Raw genomic sequence first — 25,317 nt, forward strand, 5'->3', positions numbered from 1 at the left:
ATGCCAGGCAGTCCTGTAATGTGCTCGTGTGCAAAGATTAGAGGGCATGAGCTAGAGGCCTCCTGTTATAGAGCAGGAGAAGCTGAGCAGATTGATACAGTCAGGCCCATAAATATTGGAACATCAACACAATTGTAACATTTTTGGCTCTATACACCACCACAATGGATTTGAAATGAAACGAACAAGATGTGCTTTAACTGCAGACTGTCAGCTTTAATTTGAGGGTATTTACATCCAAATCAGGTGAACGGTGTAGGAATTACAACAGTTTGTATATGCGCCTCCCACTTATTAAGGGACCAAAAATAATGGGACCGAATAATAATCATAAATTTAACTTTCACTTTTTAATACTTGGTTGCAAATCCTTTGCAGTCAATTACAGCCTGAAGTCTGGAACGCATAGACATCACCAGATACTGGGTTTCATCCCTGGTGATGCTCTGCCAGGCCTCAGTTCCTGCTTGTTCTTGGGCATTTTCCCTTCAGTTTTGTCTTCAGCAAGTGAAATGCATGCTCAATCAGATTCAGGTCAGGTGATTGACTTGGCCATTGCATAACATTCGACTTCTTTCCCTTAAAAAACTCTTTGGTTGCTTTTGCAGTATGCTTTGGGTCATTGTCCATCTGCACTATTAAGCGCCGTCCAATGAGTTCTGAAGCATTTGGCTGAATATGAGCAGATAATATTGCCCGAAACACTTCATAATTCATCCTGCTGTTTTTGTCAGCAGTCACATCATCAATAAATACAAGAGAACCAGTTCCATTGGCAGCCATACATGCCCATGCCATGACACCACCACCACCATGCTTCACTGATGAGGTGGTATGCTTAGGATCATGAGCAGTTCCTTTCCTTCTCCATACTCTTCTCTTCCCATCACTCTGGTACAAGTTGATCTTGGTCTCATATGTCCATAGGATGTTGTTCCAGAACTGTGAAGGCTTTTTTAGATGTCGTTTGGCAAACTCTAATCTGGCCTTCCTGTTTTTGAGGCTCACCAATGGTTTACATCTTGTGGTGAACCCTCTGTATTCACTCTGGTGAAGTCTTCTCTTGATTGTTGACTTTGACACACATACATCTACCTCCTGGAGAGTGTTCTTGATCTGGCCAACTGTTGTGAAGGGTGTTTTCTTCACCAGGGAAAGAATTCTTCGGTTATCCACCACAGTTGTTTTCCGTGGTCTTCCATGTCTTTTGGTGTTGCTGAGCTCACCGATGCGTTCCTTCTTTTTAAGAATGTTCCAAACAGTTGTTTTGGCCACGCCTAATGTTTTTGCTATCTCTCTGATGGGTTTGTTTTTTGTTTTTCAGCCTAATGATGGCTTGCTTCACTGATAGTGACAGCTCTTTGGATCTCATCTTGAGAGTTGACAGCAACAGATTCCAAATGCAAATAGCCCACTTGAAATTAACTCTGGACCTTTTATCTGCTCATTGTAATTGGGATAATGAGGGAATAACACACACCTGGCCATGGAACAGCTGAGAAGCCAATTGTCCCATTACTTTTGGTCCCTTAACAAGTGGGAGGCACATATGCAAACTGTTTTAATTCCTACACCGTTCACCTGATTTGGATGTAAATACCCTCAAATTAAAGCTGACAGTCTGCAGTTAAAGCACATCTTGTTCATTTCATTTCAAATCCATTGTGGTGATGTATACAGCCAACAATGTTAGAATGGTGTCCGTGTCCCAATATTTATGGACCTGACTGTATATAGATTTTGTAGGAAAAGATTCAGTATAAGGGCTTATTCACACGACTATGTCTTTTTCAGTGTTTTGCGGGCCGTTTTTCCCGTATCCGTTTTTCTTTTTAGTTTTTTTCAGTAGTCGTTCCGTTTTTCCGTATGGCATATACAGTAATTACATAGAAAAAATTGGGCTGGGCATAAAATTTTCAATGGATGGTTCCGCAAAAACGGAACGGATACGGAAGACATATGGAGTACATTCCGTATGTGTTCCGTTTTTTTTGCAGACCCATTCACTTGAATGGAGCCACGGAACGTGATTTGCGGGCAATAATAGAACCTGTTCTATCTTTCAACGGAACGGAAATACAGAAACGGAATGCATACTGAGTACATTCCGTGTATTATATATTTTTTTTTTTTTGCGGAACCATTGAAATGAATGGTTCCGTATACTGACTGTATACAGAACGCAAAAAAATGCCCGTATACGGAACGCAAAAAACGTTTGTGTGAACGATCCTTAGGCTCCATTCACACCTCCATGGTGTGTTGCGGATCCGCAACACACCCGCCTGGCACCCCTATAGAAGTGCCTATTCTTGTCCGCAGCTGCGGACAAGAATAGGACGTGTTCTATCTTTTGCGGAGCTGCGGACCCGAAGATCGGGGCCACACTCCGCAAATGCAGATGTGGAGAGCACACTGTGTGCTGTCCGCATCCATTCCGTCCCCATAGAGAATGAATAGGTCTGCACCCGTTTCACAAAATTGCAGAACGGATGCGGACCCATTTGCGAATGTGTGAATGGAGCCTTAACTTGTATTCCATTCCTTCAAAGCCCAGAATGAGCAGGAATTTAAAGTCCAGGAGGAGGTCCTATCAGTGATTGACAGCTATCTCTGTACACACAGTCATAGAGGGGAGGCTGTCAATCACGGATAGGACCTTCTTGACTTCAAAGCCCAGAATGAGCAGGAATTTATATTGAATCTTTTCCCATAAAACTAATATATAATCTGCTCAGCTCCTCCTGCTCTATAACGTGCTGCCTGCAGATTGCGCTGCGTTTTTATGGTGACACGTTTGTTCTGAATTGTATTTTTATCACATATCATTATTGTGTTTTTTGAACATTTGTTTAAAAAAATTGCAGCTTATATGGGTTATGGCTCACTCCACAAACATATTTTGCATCCCTGTGCGATCCACATTTTTTGCAGATAGCACATGGAACCATTAATTTCTATGGGTCTGCAAAAAAGACAGACCGCCTCCGTATGTCCTTTCTGCAAATTATACAACGCGTCCTATTCTCCCTGTTGCAACAAGAATGGTCATTTCTAGTGAGAATAGTGGGGAAAATGTGCGTTTCATCTGGGAGGTATGTGTGTTTTGTGGACTGCAATCCGGCATGGTCATGTGCATGACTACTTATAATCAAGTTAAGCTTCACGGTTTGTGTCTACAGGCAGAAATGATTACTGCTTTCCTAGTAAATTGTGTACTGACTTTCTTACCGCTTACGACCAGGCCAGTTTCAGCGCTAAAGACCAAGCTTTTCTTTTTAACGTTTCATTATAAGTGCCCACGCGCTCAAAGTGCATTGCTGGACGTCTGAGGACTCCTTCCAGCGCTGTACCGAGTACTGGCTCTTAAAGGGGTTGTCCAACCCCTAAAATGCCTCCCCAAATGTACTTACCTCGCTCCCGGCACCCGTTTAGTTTCTGACGCCCGTCTGTTTTAGGGCTTGTTCACACGACCGTCCGCAAATTGCAGATTCGCAAAAAACGGATGACGCCCCTGTGCCTTCCGCAATACGCCGAACAGAACAGGAGGCCCATTATAGAAATGCCTATTCTTGTCTGCAAAACAGACAAGAATAGGACAGGACTCATAATTTTTGCGGGGCCACGGGACAGAGCAACGGATGCGGACAGCACACACAGTGCTGTCCGCATCTTTTGCGGACCCAGTGAAATGAATGGTTCCGTAAACAGGCCGTAGAAAACGGCCCGTATATGGAACGCAAAATATAATCGTGTGAACGAGCCCTAAGGCTACTTTCACACTCGTGTTTGGTGCAGATCCGTCATGGATCTGCACAGACGGATCCGTTCAGATAATTCAACCGCCTGCATCCGTTCCGAACCGATCCGTTTGTATTATCTAGAACATAGCCAAAACGGATCCGTCTTGAACACCATTGAAAGTCAATGGGGGGCGGATCAGTTTTCGATTGTGTCAGTGAAAATGGAACTGTCCCCATTGACTTACATTGTGTGTCTGGACGGATCCGTTTGCCTCCGCATCGTCAGGCGAAAGTAGTGTTTTGGTGTCCGCCTCCAGAACGGAATGGAGACTGAACGGAATCAACTGATGCATTCTGAGCGGATCCTTATCCATTCAGAATGCATTATACTGATCCGTTTTGGACCGCTTGTGAGAGCCCTGAAACGGATCTCGCAAACGGAAACCAAAACGCCAGTGTGAAAGTAGCCTTAGCCGTTTAGTAACGATGCTGCACAGCTCTAATTATCATGTTGTACAGCCACACGTGGGATGCAGCTATCTTGTGGCTGAGTACCACAAGCCTGAACAAGCCACAGAGGGATCACATTAAGTGATTGGAACCAAATTATTTATTCAGTGTTTGTTTGGATCCAGTCAGTTCAAGGGGTTATCCAACATTACAACAGCCCTCGCAGGATGGCAGACCCGAGGTAGTGATCATACTTTTGGGCACTGGGTTCGGTCTCTGTCACTCCACTGCCTTCTCTTCTTCTCCCTGGTGCACTGATATCAACATCCCGTTGTCAGGGCCAGCACCTGACTGCTGCGGCCAATAGCTGGCTGCAGCAGTGACCTGCCATGACAAATGGTCACATGACACAGTGGGGGCGGGTCCCCCCTGCAGGAAGCTATTAGCTAGAGCGGTTACGTTTTGGATGTTATCGGTGCTGGCCATGGAGCGATAGAGACTGGACCCATCGGCAGGGACAAGGCAAGTATGATCTCCACCACGGGTCGGCCACTCTGTCAGGTCTGATATAATGTTGGCTAACTCCTTTAGTGTGGTCCAACAGCGGCTTTCATGGTGGCCGTGGCACAGCTGCGCTATGTGGTGGTACACGGAGACCACTTCTGATATTTTTTTCAGCTTTCATTATGACCTTCCATAGAGATCAGTTAAAAATCGCCCAAAAACATAGATGCTAGCAGCAGTCCTCGTTTAAAAATTTTGATCTCCAGTTCTCAAATACACATTTCGGACCCAGATGTCCCAACCATAATGTGGTACAGAATAGAAGTGCAAAATCACTGTACATTTAATATGCACATGAAGATGATATCCTAGCATGATGAGATGTTCTAACGAGAGAGAAGCATTAACTAAAAGACAAATGGTCTAATTGCGCATCGAAGCAATCAGCCACATAGACGAGTCTTGTGGTGTAGGGGTGCAGAGCTAGAAATGGAGGAAAATACAGGTATTCATTTCCCAGGCTGCAAGACTTTCTGCAAGCTGCGGAAACAAAAAGTCACGTAAACAAGGATCTATGTCTTCCTTATGGTATTGTCCACTAAAGGCCATCAGCGAAGAAATAGTCTTTAGTGCCTGATATCGGTGCCAAAAAAGCAGTCGAAAAGGCTGAATAGGATTATAACCACTTCACAGTTTTCGTGTATGGTCCCCCATATGCTAGCAAATTGTTTGCAGGCCTGAAGGATAAGGCCATAAATGAAGCCTTATTCACACAGTCAGTGTTCGGTCAGTGATTTAAAAGGAGAGAAGCGGACAGCACACCTATTTCAGACCAGTGGTGGGTGCACGTCTCCAGGGAAAGTGGTAAGCTTCCTCTTGCTGGTCTGTTGATCCATATATGTAAGAAGAAGTATGGAGTCATCACGTCCTTTCTGTGAGATTTATTCCAGATGCAACGTTTCGGATGAAAAGGCTTTTCAGACGAAACGTTGCATCTAGAATAAATCTCAGAGAGAACGTGCTGACTCCATACTTCTTCCATCAGTGGTTGTAAGCAAACACCGGAAGTGGAGGCTACACAGAGATGAGATTTTAGAAGAAAGATCTGCACCAGGTCTGTGTTTAGAGCTGCACCTGGTTTTGGCTCACAATCACTGACCGAACACTGATTAGGTGAATAAGGCGTTGCAGTGGGATTAATCGATCCCTGGATAGGGAGTATTAATATTAAAGAGGACCTGTAGCCTCTCCTGATGTGTTTTTTGCAACTACTTGCATCCCCCTTGTTATAGTAATTTTGGAGCATCTATTCTTATCAGTTTCTAGCAGAAGGACCATGCTTAGCTCGGGTATATTTCATCTATTAACAGTGACCTCCCCAGTACCCTGCTGCCTTAACAGTGACCTCCACAGTACCCTGCTGCCTTAACAGTGACCTCCACAGTACCCTGCTGCCTTAACAGTGACCTCCACAGTACCCTGCTGCCTTAACAGTGACCTCCACAGTACCCTGCTGCCTTAACAGTGACCTCCACAGTACCCTGCTGCCTTAACAGTGACCTCCACAGTACCCTGCTGCCTTAACAGTGACCTCCACAGTACCCTGCTGCCTTAACAGTGACCTCCACAGTACCCTGCTGCCTTAACTGTGACCTCCACAGTACCCTGCTGCCTTAACAGTGACCTCACAGTACCTGCTGCCTTAACAGTGACCTCCACAGTACCCTGCTGCCTTAACAGTGACCTCCACAGTACCCTGCTGCCTTAACAGTGACCTCCACAGTACCCTGCTGCCTTAACAGTGACCTCCACAGTACCCTGCTGCCTTACAGTGACCTCCACAGTAGCCTGCTGCCTTAACAGTGACCTCCACAGTACCCTGCTGCCTTAACAGTGACCTCCACAGTACCTGCTGCTAAAGTGACTCCACAGTACCCTGCTGCCTTAACAGTGACCTCCACAGTACCCTGCTGCCTTAACAGTGACCTCCACAGTGGCCTTCCCCCTTAACGGTGACCTCCACAGTGGCCTTCCCCCTTAACGGTGACCTCCACAGTGGCCTTCCCCCTTAACGGTGACCTCCACAGTGGCCTTCCCCCTTAACGGTGACCTCCACAGTGGCCTTCCCCCTTAACGGTGACCTCCACAGTGGCCTTCCCCCTTAACGGTGACCTCCACAGTGGCCTTCCCCCTTAACAGTGACCTCCACAGTGCCCGCCCCTTTAGTACTAGGGCTACACAACAACATGTGTCGCTCGACATTTTGTCTCAACAATTTTTATAATGATAGCCTATGGCAGGGCTGGCCAACCTGCGGCCCTTCAGCTGTTGTAAAACTACAACTCCCACCATTCCCTGCTGTAGGCTGATGGCTGTAGGCAGACTGGGCATGCTGGGAGTTGTAGTTTTGCAACAGCTGGAGAGCCGCAGGTTGGCCAGCCCTGGCTTATGGCGTCGCACTGCGACATGTGACATACTATGACACGACAGTTGCAAAAAATCAGTCGCGTCAGTCGCAGCATGTCACATGTCGCAGTGCAACACCATAGACTATCATTCTAAAAATTGGAGCGTGACATTGGTGCGACATCAATGTCGTGCGACACATGTAGCAGTGTAGTTGTGCCTTATGTGTAGCCCTAGCCTAAAGCTGACCTACAGGAGTGAAGAAAAATGGCTGGGTTGTTATGGAAACCTGTAGTAAAGCTGTGTATGTGGAGACTAAGGGCCTGTGAGACTTGTAATGGCTAATGCAGGTCATTTTTTGGGAATATCTCAGGAACGGTACGTCCCAGAGAGCTGTGACCACCACAAGATTTATTTCCAGGTCGCAAGGGATGTGTATACCAAGTTTTGTTGAAATCGATGGTTGCGCTTTTGAGTGATTTCAGAACATACATATGTCCTTCTTTATATACTGTGTGTGTATGAAAAAAATAAATAAAAATATATATATATATATATATAAATATATATATAAAGCGAAGAAGTAGGACTGCACTCCAAAATGTAGCAAAATAGCAGTGATTTATTCACCCATGATATGGCAAGTCTTGCGACGTTTCGGCTCACAAGAGCCTTCCTCAAGCATAGTAACAGTGAAAATCAGAACATATAAAGGCATTTACAAAGTGTCCAACCCACAAAGGTGTGGTCACATTCAATTACAATTACATACATCTGGTTGAGATCAATAAAGTGCAAATACATAAAGTGACAAGTGCTGAATAATGTACAACTCTAGGGATGCCTTACCCTCAGCGAGAGCCAAAATGTGTACAATACTTTGTATAGGTAGATTCACAATTAAATAAGTGACTTATTGAATGTGGATCACAGAAATACGGCCTTCAGTGGCGATGGGGCCCACATATACCATCGCGTTCGTTGCGAGTCTTCAACTCATCAATGCGCATGTTCGCACTGACCTCATGGTGTGCGTCATAGTGTAAAATGTGCGCGCATGCGTACCATGCGATCGGCGCAAAGGCACCATTTTGCTTAAGGGAATCCACCCTACAATTCTATTTGCATTATATGTGACTGTTATATAAATAGGATCGCTATATAAACATGCGACCGCTGTAGGGATCTCCTACAAAAGCCAGCCTCTGGACCGGGATCCCGACCTTGCGAGCGAGACACCTGACCAGGGGGCCGTGAATGCCAGGGGAGAGCATTTCCATGATCTCCGCCGGCAGTCTATGCCCATTGCTGGTAATTAAAGCAGTCATGAAGAGATACTCACTCCCAAATAAACAGTCATATCATATAAATATAAAGGTACAGATGTATATCTGAAGTAACGCATGGATGTAAAGACGCCGATGTCCACGCTGGGCCGCATCGTCCACAAAGGCAAAAAATTCAAGGATCCACATCCAATAGTGTGAAAATATATAAAACCTAAAAACAAAGAGAGAGGAATAAATATTTCCAAATATAATACAGATATATATTGATCTTTTCACGGTTATCTTACACCAATATATCGATATAAGGAGGACAAGAACACATATATGCGATTGGACTAAGAACGACCCGCAGATCCACAACACTGTCACCTGAACTCGATGTTGAGACCCTTAGGGTGCAAGCTGTCAAGATCATAAATCCAGCGTAAGGCTACTTTCACACTAGCGTTGTTTTAATCCGGCGTTCAATTCCGACACTGGAACTGCCCGCCGGACCCGGAAAAACGTGTGAAAACGGATTACATTTGAATCTTGATCAGGCTTTCGATCACAATGGAAAAATGCATTGGAAAAAACGGATCCGCCATTTATGGACTTTAACTTTTTTTTCACATTTTTCGGGTTTAACATGCAAAAGCCGGATCCGTTTTGACTGAACACACAGGGCCGGATCCGGCGTTAATGCAAGTCAATGGGAAAAAAGCCTGATCAGGCGTTCAGTCAAACTGTTCAGGCTTTTTGGCCGGAGGTAAAAATACTGCATGCTACGTTTTTCTGAAAAGCCTGATCAGTCAAAAAGACTGAACAGAAGACATCCTGATGCATCCTGAAGGACTGACTCTCCATTCAGAATGCATTAGGATAAAACTGATCAGTTCTTTTCCGGATTTGAGCCCCTAGGACGGAACTCAGCGCCGGAAAAGAAAAACGCTAGTGTGAAAGTACCCTAACTCTCTTTTTTTCAAGAGAGTTAAGCGATCACCACCTCTTCTAGGGAGCCTGACCTGATCAATGATCCAACATCTTAGATCCCGCTCGGAGTGTCCTAGGGATCCAAAATGTCTGGATACTGGTAGATCAGTGCGTTTCTTCCTTATTGAGTTCCTATGGTTATTCAACCTAACTTTTAATTCTGTAGAAGTTTCCCCAACATATAATAGGTTACAGGGGCAGGCCAACACATATATCACATATGACGATGAACAGTTTAAATGGAACTTAATAGGGTATTCTTTATTTGTGAACGGATGTACAAAAGACTTAGCTTTGCAAATATGTCGACAATTGACGCAACCGAGACACGGAAAACATCCGAGGCCCGGCTGCGCCAATGTCCGCTGCACACTGATCTTCTTCGGACCTGTATCAGCCCTGACCAATTGATCTTTAAGGTTTTTATTTTTACGGTACGATAGAAGAGGAGGGAATTTAAATTCCGGAACATCTACAATGGCCCTGCTTAAGATACTCCAATTATTTTTGAGGATACGACCTATCTCCAAAGAACATTCAGAGTAGGTAGACCTGAATGGTATTCTTTGAGTTTTTTTGGGGGTAGTTGGTATTATTTCAGTATTCGTATCTAGAATTTTATTCTTGTGTGTATCTAATACACAATAGCCCCGGTCCCTGAATTTACAAGCCATCGTTTCCAATGTGTCTAACAGTTCAGTATGGTCAGAGACAATGCGTTTCGTACGTAAAAATTGTGAATAAGGAAGGTGTTTCACTAAACTGCGTGGGTGATTACTTTCGTATCGCAAAATAGTGTTCCTATCGGTCGGCTTAACATACAATCCTGTACCAATTGTACCATCGACCAATTTCACATTGGTATCCAAGAATGATAATTGTGTCTTGGAGTATGATACAGTGTATTGAAGATCCGGATCTATATTGTTAAGGTATACATGGAACTCACTCAATTGTGATTCCGTACCAGACCTAATCTAAGATGTTGGATCATTGATCAGGTCAGGCTCCCTAGAAGAGGTGGTGATCGCTTAACTCTCTTGAAAAAAAGAGAGTTACGCTGGATTTATGATCTTGACAGCTTGCACCCTAAGGGTCTCAACATCGAGTTCAGGTGACAGTGTTGTGGATCTGCGGGTCGTTCTTAGTCCAATCGCATATATGTGTTCTTGTCCTCCTTATATCGGTATATTGGTGTAAGATAACCGTGAAAAGATCAATATATATCTGTATTATATTTGGAAATATTTATTCCTCTCTCTTTGTTTTTAGGTTTTATATATTTTCACACTATTGGATGTGGATCCTTGAATTTTTTGCCTTTGTGGACGATGCGGCCCAGCGTGGACATCGGCGTCTTTACATCCATGCGTTACTTCAGATATACATCTGTACCTTTATATTTATATGATATGACTGTTTATTTGGGAGTGAGTATCTCTTCATGACTGCTTTAATTACCAGCAATGGGCATAGACTGCCGGCGGAGATCATGGAAATGCTCTCCCCTGGCATTCACGGCCCCCTGGTCAGGTGTCTCGCTCGCAAGGTCGGGATCCCGGTCCAGAGGCTGGCTTTTGTAGGAGATCCCTACAGCGGTCGCATGTTTATATAGCGATCCTATTTATATAACAGTCACATATAATGCAAATAGAATTGTAGGGTGGATTCCCTTAAGCAAAATGGTGCCTTTGCGCCGATCGCATGGTACGCATGCGCGCACATTTTACACTATGACGCACACCATGAGGTCAGTGCGAACATGCGCATTGATGAGTTGAAGACTCGCAACGAACGCGATGGTATATGTGGGCCCCATCGCCACTGAAGGCCGTATTTCTGTGATCCACATTCAATAAGTCACTTATTTAATTGTGAATCTACCTATACAAAGTATTGTACACATTTTGGCTCTCGCTGAGGGTAAGGCATCCCTAGAGTTGTACATTATTCAGCACTTGTCACTTTATGTATTTGCACTTTATTGATCTCAACCAGATGTATGTAATTGTAATTGAATGTGACCACACCTTTGTGGGTTGGACACTTTGTAAATGCCTTTATATGTTCTGATTTTCACTGTTACTATGCTTGAGGAAGGCTCTTGTGAGCCGAAACGTCGCAAGACTTGCCATATCATGGGTGAATAAATCACTGCTATTTTGCTACATTTTGGAGTGCAGTCCTACTTCTTCGCTTTATACAATTTTGGGGTTTGCCACTGCCCTGTGTTGGACCTTGCACCCGTACTCTGGTGGTGCTCCCACTGGACTTTTTTTATCTACTATATATATATATAAATATAATGTGTGGGTGTTAACAATTGAGGGTGTGCCCCTGCATGTTCTGATATTATCCAGTCAATGCTGTCAGTGTCAGACTGTACAGGGCCACACCCCCAACTGGTAACGCTCATCTGGACTTTTATTGCAAACTGCTAGTAATTCATTCATAATTTCTAGCAGGAATAGTAATGGAATTGCAGACCATAGCCATAACAATAGATTTATTACATGGGGAATGCAAGTAGTTACTAAAAAACATGTCAGGAGAGGTAACAGGTCCCCTTTAAAGGGGATCTCTCAATTCTCCAAATATCTGTTTTATACCTCAAAAATTTTATTTTATGGGAAATACAAGCATTTACTAAAACTGACCTGTCAGGAGGGATGACAGGTTCTCTTTGAAGGGGTTGGCCACTTTTTTTGAGGGCGTTTAGCAGCCCCTACCCTCCTTGGGCAGACCTGCAAAGAGGAGCATACTTGCCTGCTCCTCGCTGTGGGTCCTTGCTCATTCATTCTGCCTGGCTCAGATTCCCCGCTGTCAACATCTGCTGCAGCCAGTCGATGGCCACAGTGCTGACTGCCCCCCTTTGCATCACTTGCCCAATTAACATGACACAAAGGGAGCAAATCACCTCTATGGCCAGCAATTAGCAAATGTTGACATCAGGGGTTCTGAGAGAGACAGCCGAGGCCAGGAGGTGAAGAAGCTGGGACCCTGTGCTAGGGAGCAGGTAAGTGTGCTTCCCTTTGCAGGTCTGCTCAGGAAAGGGGGAGGTTGCCCCAAAAAAGTGGCCAACCACTTTAAAGTGTTTCGAAGCACAGATGCAACTATTTCACCAGAGACAATACTCACATATAATGATATACAGTATAACTATATTCCCGTTGGGTCCTAGGAGGAAGTCAGTGAGTTGGAATGCAGACATTTGTAGGCTGGGTATAATGACAGGAAAATAACCTGCAAAATGTCCAAGCTCTAATACTCGCTGATTTGCCGTGAAATCTTGTTCCGTGAAAAAAATCTGTATTGGTTGACTCTACAAAATCTTTGCTCCTTTGTGTAGACGTGATGGGTTCTCCTTGATAACTGTATCAAAACTTGACCTATAAAATATATGGGGTTCTAAATAACGTTTGAATTACTGTTTCAGGTGGGCCATCCAGTGTTTCCGCATGAAGCCAACCAGCATAGGCGAGTGGTGATCTGTCACAGCATGGACAAAGCTCTGAAGGAAGGTAAGCTTGGCTTCTCTTCTGCATAGTCCTTCTCCGGCCGTATTTTATTCTGAAGAGTTTAATCCGTTCCGATGGCTTCTCTACAACAGCCCGCAGGCACTTGATAGCAAGTTGGAAATGGCAAAGCGTGTGCAACAGACATTTGTCACTGTGGCAATGAAGAGAGTGAATAATAATTTAAGATGGCATGAAATGCCGTGCAAATCCCGAAGACAAAAAGAAGATAAATAAAATCAAATTTGCCATTGCAACATCCTGCACAATGCTGACAGAGAGAGAGCATATGAAGAATATTTCCGGATGGAATCACTGGTTGCGTCAGTTAATCATTAGCATGTGGCCTTCCACTCTAAGACTTTAGATTATAATTTTGCAGATAATTACCGTAGATATTGAATCTGGGCTTCAGACTACTGCGACCACTTGGTCCTTGCTGATAACTTTTATGTTTCAATAGTATTAAAGTTTTTCCCAATAATAAGGTACAGATTATATTGTGCACAAAATAAAGGACGTAGTGTCCAGTCAGGCAATCCAGACTAGGGCTGAAACGATTATTCGAATAACTCGATTAAATCGAGTCAAAAAATTCATCGATGCAGTTTCCCTGCATCGAGGAATCGTTTACATCACGTGATCACGGAGCGGGAGTGAAATTAAGCGTCTCAGTCACCGCTTCCGTGTCCTCCGGAGGCCAGAGAGGCAGGACTGAGCCGGCCGGCACAGCGGAGGGAGGAGGAGGAGGGAGTATCTCCCTCCCCACTGTGCGCGGCTGCCTCTGAAGACCAATGAGGACAGAGTAGGAGGAGGAGGGGAGGGACTGTGGCCACTGCGCCACCAATGAATGTGCCGGCCATATCCCACAGGGTCCCCCTCCTCCCCCCCATCATTGGTGGCAGTTTGCAGTTCCGATCGGATTACACTGCTGGGGCTCCGATCGGTTACCATGGCAGCCAGGAGTCACGCTGCTGAAGTCCTCGCTGCCATGGTATGTTAGTGAGCAGAGAGCAGCGCATTATACGATGTGTCACAATGGAAGTCCATAGGGATGGATCAGTTTTATCCGACACAATAGAAAATGTATCCGTCCTTCATTGACTTTTAATGGAGTTCATGACGGATCAGTCTTGGCTATTTTAGAGAGAATACAACCGGATCTGTTCATAACTGATGCAGACGGTTGTATTATCAGGACAGAATCGTTTTTGCTGATCCATGACGGATCTAGCAAAAACGCTGGTGTAAATGTAGCCTTAGTCAACTTAAACAGCTTGTCCGAGTTAAATAAAAAAAGGAAGAACCCCTGCAAAAGGTTTAAAATAACAAAATAATCATACTTGCCACATTTCTGCCCTGGCGCATCAGTATAGCGCTTTGGTCCTGCATTGCTGACGTGCTCTTCCCGGCTGCAGCGGTGACATTCCCTGCACACCACTTCACTGCTGCAGCCAGGAAAACAATCAGCGGCATGGAGTACTGGAACGCGATACTGGAAAAAAGCAGGAGAGCATAGTAAGTTTCCCTTCTTTAATGATTTTAGACCATTCAGAAGAGCTGCCCGAGTTCTCATTTAACTCTGACAGCCCCTTTTAATATCTGTCTGGATCAGTATACAAATAGCATTTACATCAGTCTACAGAATGTAATCCATATTATGAACATATGCATATATTTGTATTTTATTTTATTTTTTATGTAACAACCAATATATAAACATAATATTGAGAGAATCTAGTGCTTTACACTATTGGAAACAACTGATTTGGAATTTTCTGCAAAAGTGCAAGGCATTCAGCACTTCCAATAACTTTTATTTAGGATACACAGAAGATTTAAAATCCTAATTTGATTTAAAATTTTCTATGATTTCTAAATAAAGTTATTGGATTTTGATTACTGGATGCCTTCCACTTATGCAGCTTACTTTGTACCTTGGAGTAAACCCTGTTTGTCCATGTACGGATTTTTCCTCCCTCTAAGGCCTCTTGCACATGACCGTATGGATTTTGCGGTCCGCAAAAGCAGATCTGCAAAAAATATGGATGACATCTGTGTGCATTCCTTTTTTTGCGGAACGGAACGTCCGGCCCCTAATAGAACAGTCCTATCCTTGTGCGTATTGCGGAAAATAATAGGACATGTTATATTTTTTTGCGGAACAGAAATGCGGAAATACGGAAACAGAAGGTACTCCATGTGCATTCAGTTTTTTTGGCGGACCCATTGAAACATATCACTTTTTTTGCCGGCATATCTTATAAACTTGTCCCATTATTTTCATAAGTGCGGCCCTCCAGCTGTTGCAAAACTACAACTCCCAGCATGCCTGGATAGCTTACAGCTATTAGGGCATGCTGGGAGTTGTAGTTTTGCAACAGCTGGAGGGCCACAGTTTGGACATGCCTGCGTTAGACACTCATCTTTACAATCAGTATATTTCTATAAGGAGAGAAGCAAGTGCAGGGATCAACCAGAAAAAGCATGTAGACCATCTACTCCTGGAAAATAGATTGCACTTCATTATATGGCATCTGGTGTGTTCAACTGTCAGAATTTCTCATTTCTAGAAATGTTGTGCAGTATATAAAACATTCCAATATACTTTCTGTATCTGTTCTTCACTGGGTGCCAATGAGATGGCAGCTGGGGGCCTATAAATACAGACCAGCGTGATGCTCTGCAGTACAGAAGTATTTTAGTTTATTATACAAGTGATTGAGCTCATGGGAGTCCACTAGTGGGACTAAAATGAAAAGTAAAAATAGAAGGAAAAGCATTCAAAATATTTAAGAGAAAATAATAAAACAAAAAAAGAATTATAGAAAAAAGAAATACTCAGAATCGATGCTGCACAATCTGTAAAATTATCAAATTATTCAGCCTTTGTGGTGGACACCATAAAAAAAAAAATGCCATGGTTAGGCTAGTTTCACATTAGCGGCACGGACCTCCGGCAGGTGAACAGCCTGTCGGATCCGTCCTGCCGCAGGTTCACACGTGCCCCCACACTACCGCTCCGGCCCCATTGACTAGTCCGGGGGCCGGAGCGGCAGTCCGGGAGCACGTGTGCGCTAGTGGCAGGACGGATCCGAGACAGGCTGTTCACCCGCCGGAGGTCCGTGCCGCTAATGTGAAAGTACCCTTACTGTGTTTTTTTTTTTTTTGTTCATCGTGCCTTCAAAAAGGAATAAAAAGCAATCAAAAAGTCATAAATACCCCAAAATAGTACCAATGAAAATGTCGACAAATAAGCCCTCTCTCAGCTCTGTTGATATAAAAACAAGAATATTTCTCACAATATGGATACATAGGTACATTATTTTTCTGAAAAAGTATATTTTATTGTTCAAAAGTGGTAAAACATGAAAAATATTTATATATAAACTTTGTATTACAGTAATCATCATCATTATGAATGCCATAAGAACAAACCCCCAAATTATATGGAATTGCTGTTTCTCTTCCATTATTTGTACCCCAAAATGGTGCAATTAAAAAATACAACAAACCCCACAAAAGAAATACAGGCCCTCATACGGGTACGTCAACTGAAAACAAATGTTAGGACTCTCAGAAAGCACTCTAAAAAAAATGCCACATCCTGATGACTAAGATAGGCAGCGTCTTTAAAAGGTCAACTAAATATCAGTGCCGCTGTTGGATGCATACTTTCTAGTATTATATGTAGAGCAATCCAGCAGAATAATGTATTTCAAACAGTGCATTTATGTGCATGAGGAACACTGAAGCTTTTCCATTTTAGGGATGCCTACCTCAGGGGTGCACAACCTTTTTTGGTCTGGGGGCCACATTGTCACATCATGTTGTCACATCGCACTATTTCAAGGGGCCACAAAAAAAGTTAATCAGCATTTGTTTGCATCAGCCTATTACACAGGCTAATACAAAGTGACTGGGGAGGAATGATCGCTATCACAGTCATGCCTCCCTCATTCAGTTCTATCGATTATCGGTAGCAAATTCCTGATTATACGGTGAGATGTGCTGACGATAATTGTACATCTTTCATCTTAAAAAAATAAAATAAAATGTGAATCAGACAAATGAATGATTCCTTGTTTATCGGCTGATCAGCGGCACGATTATGCCGGCCAGTTATCAGGAATGAGCGCTCCTATGAAGACTTTTTCCCAGTAATTGTCCTGAATATCATGCCGTGTAACAGGGGCTTAGAGATTTCATGGTAAAAAAAAGATTTTTAACACGTTCCTGTGGTATGGGCCTGGCACTGAAGATTCATACTCTCCTGCTCCCTGCCGCTCCCGCTGTCTTCAACTTCTGCTTCTGGCGCTGTTTACATCCGGTTGGATATGGGCATAGTCACTTTTACCTCTCCAGCCAATGACTGGCTTCAGTGGTGATGTGGCCACAAGCGGCGTTTCACTGCTGAAGTCAGTTATTTGCTGGAGAGGTGCTTCGGGAGCAGAAGATGGAGACATCGAGAGCAGCACGGAGCAGGAAAGTAGGAATCTTCTGTTTGAGACCTGTTTTGCTGCAGGAACTTGTTAAGAAAGCATTTCAACTAGGAAAGTCCTTTAAGCGGCGACGATTCCTTCCTATTCACGAATGAGCGCTTTACTTCACTGCAGAGGACCGCACTCACTGGTTATTACCACCTTCTGCACCCCAAGATATACTGTAGGTGCCCTGCAATAACCAGTAAACATTTTCCCTGAGGGCTCACGCACACTGCAATTGTTTTAGTCTTTAGTTTTTCTTTTTTACATTTTCCTTTTTTATACTTTTTATTTGTATTTTTTTATTTTGTATTTTTTTAAAAAATGTATCATCACTTTATTATTTATTTAAAATATATATTTTTGCCACATAATGACAGTGAACAATTTTATTTTTCACTTTTCCGTTTTTATAGTTTTCTTTTACTTGTATTTTATTTATTATTATTTTTTTTATATATATATATTTTTGCAACACTGTATGGTCCCCCAAGAGGTCCTTAAAAGATCTCTGGGGGACATTGACTTGTTTAGTTGTTTTTTTTGGCAATTTTTTTTTTCCCTTTTTTTATTTGCATTCTTTTTGTGTTTTTAAAAAAAAAAAATTTTTTTACTTTTAATAAAAAAATAATAATAAATATATATATATATATATATATATATATATATATATTTATTTGCCACTTAATTTGTCCCCAGAAGGTCCATAAAAGACCTTTGGGGACACAGACTATTTTATTTTTTATTTTTTGCACTATTTCCACTGTAACTGGAGCATCTAAAGGAGCCTGCAGATGGGGCTTTGTACAGGGCAGAGCTGGTGAGGCTCTGCAGTCCTCTGCCCCTGACACAAGGGTGTGATCGCCGGGTCTAAACTGCACAGCACGCTGCTCACCTATCTGAGGAGAAGACAGATGCGCTGATACACTGCTTCTGCCTTCTCTGTGACAGCCGGGGACCCGTCCTGCCACTGCTACAGTGCGGAAGCAGGAGCTGTAGCCCTGCAGTTGTGCGGCGCAGCGGGCAGAAACACAGCTGATCGCACGATCGGCTGTGTTTCTGCCCAGCAAGACTGGGGGTCCTCAAACCATGGCTCTGGGGGCCACATGAGGCCCACGGGCTGCAGGTTGTGTGCCCCTGCCCCTACCCCATAGTAGAAAAAAATGGCCTGCTGCATGGTATTGCCGATAGGGAAGCCGAGCATTTTTCTGTATTTGATTTGTACACTTCACCATACTAAAAGATATTGACGATAGAACACTGTCTAACAGGCCATGAATTGGCGGTTGCATTGTAACTAATTCATTTGAGTAGTCTGCCATATGCAGCTATAGTGAAAAGTAAAGAAGTTTCTGTGTCCCCCGGACAGAATCCATCAGAAATATCTTCATACTAGTCAATGAATCATGGGAGACCTATGTGTTAGGACATCTGACAGCCCTTCACATTGTGGAAACATTAAGAGAAGCAATGACCGCCTGGCTTCTTGTGAAACAGAAGAGTTACAACAGATATACAGCAAGAGATCTTCACATATCTATAATTGCAATTATAGCCACATCAAGGCCTCTTCACACTGAACAATTTAAAGGGGCTGTCTCACTTCAGTAAGTGGCATTTATCATGTAGAGAAAGTTAATACAAGCCACTTACTAATATATTGTTATTATCCTTATTGCCTCCTTTCCTGGATTCGTTTTTCTATCACATTATACACTGCCTGTTTCCGTGGTTACAGACCACCTTGCAATCCATCAGTTGTGGTCGTGCTTGTATTAACTTTCTCTACATGATAAACGCAATTTACTGAAGTGAGACAACCTTTTTAACAGGCGAAATTTTATTGATATGCTGAGCCTCTAGGTGCTATGGGGGCGTCTTTTCAGCACCTAGAGGCTTGGTCTACTCACACAAAATGCCGCCGCCCAGCGCGTCCCTCCAGCCCGCCCATCTCCTCTGGAATGCGATTCTCCCTCTGAGCCAGCGGACGAATTCTCGCACCTGCGCCATGCGCGTCTGTATTCGGCGCAGGCGCAGTGAATGTCTGACCGCTCCATGCACAGACATCTCCACTGCGCCTGCGCCGATTATGTCAGAGTGCTCCGAGGAACAGATGGCGCAGCGGAGATGCCGGCGCAGGGAGCGTTCAGACAGTCACTGCGCCGACTACAGGCGCGCACGGCGCAGGCGCGAGAATTCGGGATTCTGTCATGAGATTTTAGGCCTATAACCTAAACATATGGCCAGGTCCGTCCAAATAGTATGAATCCGAAACTGTACTTATTAAATGTGCCTCTGGCTCTATTAGCCCATAAAACAGGTTTTTATAACCTGTCACTCACCTACCTGAGGTGCCCAAGGGGACGTCTCTTCATATAGGGTGCCCGGCTGCAGCCATCTCAGTCTGGTGCCCAGCGCCTTCCCCCTCCCGGTCTATAGTGCCGCCTTCCTCACCTCAGCCCCGCCTCCGCAATCGTCCGGTCCCTCAGGTTATGCCTAGTGCGCACGCGCGGGATCTGGCAGAGGGACCGGATGATTGCGGAGGCGGGGCTGAGGCAATTTCAACTGGGAAGGCGGCGCTGGGCACCAGACGGAGATGGCTGCAGCCGGGCACCCTGTATGAAGCGACGTCCCCTTGGGCACCTTAGGTAGGTGAATGACAGGTTATAAAAACCTGTTTTATTGGCTAATGGAGCCACAGGCACATTTAATAAGTACAGTTTCGGATTCGTGCTATTTGGACGGACCTGGCCATATGTTTAGGTTATAGGCCTAAAATGTCATGACAGAATCCCTTTAAGCATTGCATTCCACCTTTCTCTGTGCCTAAGGTCATGATACGACTGCCTAGAGGTCCACAGGTCCCTACTGTAATTCTGTATGCCTCAAAATGGCGGCTCCATTGGGCTCCACGTGTACACAGGCATGCTTTCCTAGAATCATGACTGGCAACGTACACAGGGCTTTTCTGTGTGCATCAGCCCTAACTGAGGTTTATTACCCAAACCTGACCCAGATAAACATATACTATAAAACATAACCTTTACCGATTCAAATTAAAATCCCTATCTGAGCGGATAGATGGTTAAAAATGGCTACGTCCAGTGCGTTTGCTGATTGAGACTGTATAGTGATTGGATGGTAGCGCAGGGATGTGCACTATCCCTCTAGGCCAGGCATGCTCAACCGGCGGCCCCCCAGCTGTTGCAAAACTACAACTCCCAGCATGCCCGAACAGCCTACAGCAGGGCATTGTGGGAGTTGTAGTTTTACAACAGCTGAAGGGCTGCAGGTTGAGCATGCCTGCTCTAGTACTACCAAGACATCATTGTCGATGGTGAGCTGACAACAAACTGAACCGAGTTTGCCATTTAATTCACTGGCAATTGAAGACTCCCTAAGGATAATGTAACACCATAAACTGGTTACATATTCACTAACACTGGTAGCTACACTGGACTGGAAGTAGACCCCTAAAAACTACTAACTGCCCCCGACATGTTTCACCAGTAACCCGCCTTCATCAGGGGTTTGGGCAGAATTTTCTATCCGCTCACATAGGGATTTTAATTTGTATCAGGAAGGTTATGTTTTAGAGTATATTTTTTTCTGGGTCAAGTTTGGGTAATTAGCCTTTCGGCTTCTAGTGTAAATTGTGTATACATGCCCACACCCTGATAGGGTCTGTTAGGGATTTTATTACTAACTGAGGTTTTAAAGTAGTTGGGCACTTTCTAAAAGATTCTCTAAAATGCCATCACCTTGTGGGCACTAACATCCAAAACCCCAAGCACCCTTACTACTTACCGGAGCACCCTGGTTCCGGGTCCCTCACTGTGCATGGATTCCATCTGTAAACAATGGACGCTGTTGGCTGCCCTGTCCATGGCCATCAAGATGGTGGCAGTAACATTGTTTCGTACATGAACCCTATGAATTTGGAAAACCGCTGCGGAATATGGTGGTGCTATATACATTTTTATTATTATTTACCCTCATGACTGAAGTCCCAGATGCATCTTAGAGGCATTCCGCTATTCATTCTGTCATAACAGAAGTCTATGGGCTGCAAAACTGATCCATCCCGTTTCTGTTATGCAGGATAGGACTCCCCTGCATAACGGAAACGGAACGAATCCGTTTTGCAGCCCTTAGACTTCTATTATGACGGAATGCCTCTAAAGGCATTCCGTTATGCATTCCGTCATAGAATGGCGTTATGGTCCGTGGTAACAGAATCAGTAACGCAATCTGCTTTTACCAGTAAATAAAGCGTAAACGAATTTCAAAATATGAAATTTGCTCATATCTAGTGTCCAACAACTAGGAAAAAAGGAAATTATAGAACAGGTTCTATTAAAATGCAACAATATTCTTTCTACTTCCACTACCCTGCCAACAGTCCTCATCCCCATCGCCTACTGAGCGAATACCGTATTTGTACTTGACCAGTCTGATTGTGCGTGCTCATGAGTAGGTCAGGAGAGTTGTCATCTGAGAGAGCTTTAAGCCAACTACAATCTTATAGGGGTTGTCAAAAATTAAATATTTTTATTGAGGTGTTTTATAGTTAATTTTATCCCCAAATTATTGAGCATGCATGATGTCATTAGCTGAAGAATTTCATATTTGGATAAAAGGAGACATTTAGTACTATTGTGATTCTATTATAAAGTTATTCATGGGTACCACTAGCATGTTGATTTTTATTCTATATTGTATTAAAATAGAACTTACTTGGTTCTCCATGTGCATGTTCCTCACCTCCAGTCCTCAGGGCCCACCTGCCGGACATGTTTTCAGGATTTCCTTAGTAACGAGCAGGTAATATACAGGTCCTTCTAAAAAAATTAGCATATTGTGATAAAGTTCATTATTTTCTGTAATGTACTGATAAACATTAGACTTTCATATATTTTAGATTCATTACACACCAACTGAAGTAGTTCAAGCCTTTTATTGTTTTAATATTGATGATTTTGGCATACAGCTCAAGAAAACCCAAAATTCCTATCTCAAAAAATTAGCATATCATGAAAAGGTTCTCTAAACGAGCTATTAACCTAATCATCTGAATCAACTAATTAACTCTAAACACCTGCAAAAGATTCCTGAGGCTTTTAAAAACTCCCAGCCTGGTTCATTACTCAAAACCGCAATCATGGGTAAGACTGCCGACCTGACTGCTGTCCAGAAGGCCATCATTGACACCCTCAAGCAAGAGGGTAAGACACAGAAAGACATTTCTGAACGAATAGGCTGTTCCCAGAGTGCTGTATCAAGGCACCTCAGTGGGAAGTCTGTGGGAAGGAAAAAGTGTGGCAGAAAACGCTGCACAACGAGAAGAGGTGACCGGACCCTGAGGAAGATTGTGGAGAAGGACAGATTCCAGACCTTGGGGGACCTGCGGAAGCAGTGGACTGAGTCTGGAGTAGAAACATCCAGAGCCACAGGCAGGACAGGCGTGTGCAGGAAATGGGCTACAGGTGCCGCATTCCCCAGGTCAAGCCACTTTTGAACCAGAAACAGCGGCAGAAGCGCCTGACCTGGGCTACAGAGAAGCAGCACTGGACTGTTGCTCAGTGGTCCAAAGTACTTTTTTCGGATGAAAGCAAATTTTGCTATCATTCGGAAATCAAGGTGCCAGAGTCTGGAGGAAGACTGGGGAGAGGGAACTGCCAAAATGCCTGAAGTCCAGTGTCAAGTACCCACAGTCAGTGATGGTCTGGGGTGCCATGTCAGCTGCTGGTGTTGGTCCACTGTGTTTTATCAAGGGCAGGGTCAATGCAGCTAGCTATCAGGAGATTTTGGAGCACTTCATGCTTCCATCTGCTGAAAAGCTTTATGGAGATGAAGATTTCATTTTTCAGCATGACCTGGCACCTGCTCACAGTGGCAAAACCACTGGTAAATGGTTTACTGACCATAGTATTACTGTGCTCAATTGGCCTGCCAACTCTCCTGACCTGAACCCCGTAGAGAATCTGTGGGATATTGGGAAGAGAAAGTTGAGAGACGCAAGACCCAACACTCTGGATGAGCTCAAGGCCGCTATGGAAGCATCCTGGGCCTCCATAACACCTCAGCAGTGCCACAGGCTGATTGCCTCCATGCCACGCCGCATTGAAGCAGTCATTTCTGCAAAAGGATTCCCGACCAAGTATTGAGTGCATAACTGAACATCATTATTTGAAGGTTGACTTTTTTTGTATTAAAAACACTTTTCTTTTATTGGTCGGATGAAATATGCTAATTTTTTTAGATAGGAAATTTGGGTTTTCATGAGCTGTATGCCAAAATCATCAATATTAAAACAATAAAAGGCTTGAACTACTTCAGTTGTGTGTAATGAATCTAAAATATATGAAAGTCTAATGTTTATCAGTACATTACAGAAAATAATGAACTTTATCACAATATGCTAATTTTTTTAGAAGGACCTGTAATTAGGGTCAATGCTTCAGGACTTATCACAGGTATTCATTATCTGGGATATTCTCAAATCATGCCCAGATGGGCCCTGAGGACTGGAGTTGAGGAATACTGCTCCATGTGAATAGATGTATGCCCCCATTGGTGCTGAGAGAATAAAAAGTAAGTTCTAGTGATAGAGTCCCATTATAGAATCAACAAATTGTTTGGGGCCCTTTCACAGAGGAGTTTTGACCAATGCCATGGCCTCATGTGGTACGTTTTCTTAAGGGTCGGAGTACCTGTAAGTGTCTATTCACGTAACGTTGGGGATATGTGGACACCTACTCGTTGGGAATAAAGTGCAATCATAAATTGTGACTGTTTAAATGTTAGATTATTTTAGCAGTTTACATGGAAATGAGGTCTTGTAGAGTCACAGAGCAGATTTCTTTGTTTTTGTTCATTTCAGCATGTTTTCTGAGCTACAGTGGCTGAAATGCTCTATTTGATTGCTAATGAGCGCATTTTATAGTACAAAATTTTAACTTAAAGGAGTTGACCAATTTCTGGTTACTCTTGACGGATGTGTTTGTGAGATGATTGTATGGCATTTACTAATATAGTCTTTGAGATTCTGTACCATTTTCTTTATTTCATAAGGTCTGCACCCTTGTGAATAGTCTTTTGTGCTGTCCACACAGAGATCCTGTCCATAAAATGGCCGCTGATGGAGGGTGATGTGACCAGGTAAATCGCCTCCATGTAAGGTCTCCTCCATTCAAAGACACTGCACCTGCACCAAAGGCCCAACTGAACAAGTAGATATGGTAGGTGCAGTTGATATGAATGAAGGAGGCATCACATGGTGGTCATTTGCCTGGTGACATGACCCTCCATCAGCGGCCATCTTATGGACAGGACCTCTGTGTGGACAGCACAAAAGACTTTGTAAACAGAGGAGTATACATTATAAAATATAGAAAATAGTGCAGAATTTCAACAAAGACTATATTAGTAAGTGCCATATACCGTAATCGTCTCACAAACATCGTTCAGCGGTAACCAGAAAGTGGCCAACCCCTTTAATGAAACCCTGTGAGCTCAGCCACTCTAAGCTAGTAATCATTTTTGCTGAATTCCCATCAAGACACAAAAAAATCGGAAATCTTTATCAAGCAGTTGGCAGTGTAGACTGTGTGGTTTAATAGACTGAAGTGTTTGAGCTTTGTCGTCATATCTGTTGCAGAGAGTGCGAATGACGATTCGATCAATAGCTCTTCGTTAAAGTGCAGTGTTACTGTTTGCGGATTATCTCGTGTTTTCTGACGCCAACAAGGGTAATGTGGAAAATGGAGTGGCTAGACAAAACGTAACTCTGTTCAGTAGACAATAATTTATTTAACCTTTTTTGCTGGGAATTTTGTTATTTTGTTCCTGCTAAGGTGGCTAGACAGTAGACGTATGTATGATGAGTCTCCTAGCCCTCACCCGCTCACAAATAAATGTCTGATCCAAACTCCATTATTTGCAGTCTGTTTTA

The 25,317-nt window shown here is 43.6% G+C and overlaps 1 protein-coding gene across 1 annotated transcript in view; it reads left to right on the forward strand.

Annotated features, from left to right (window-relative positions):
* SNX25 (sorting nexin 25) overlaps positions 1-25,317 on the forward strand; it is a 237,870-nt gene that overhangs the window by 65,284 nt on the left and 147,269 nt on the right. Inside the window, exon 2 of the mRNA XM_044297649.1 lies at positions 12,801-12,885. Within this exon, the coding sequence (XP_044153584.1) occupies positions 12,801-12,885 (85 nt within the window). The remainder of the gene's footprint in view (positions 1-12,800; positions 12,886-25,317) is intronic.

Source organism: Bufo gargarizans, chromosome 1 (assembly GCF_014858855.1).
Source record: "Bufo gargarizans isolate SCDJY-AF-19 chromosome 1, ASM1485885v1, whole genome shotgun sequence".
NCBI lineage: Eukaryota > Metazoa > Chordata > Amphibia > Anura > Bufonidae > Bufo > Bufo gargarizans.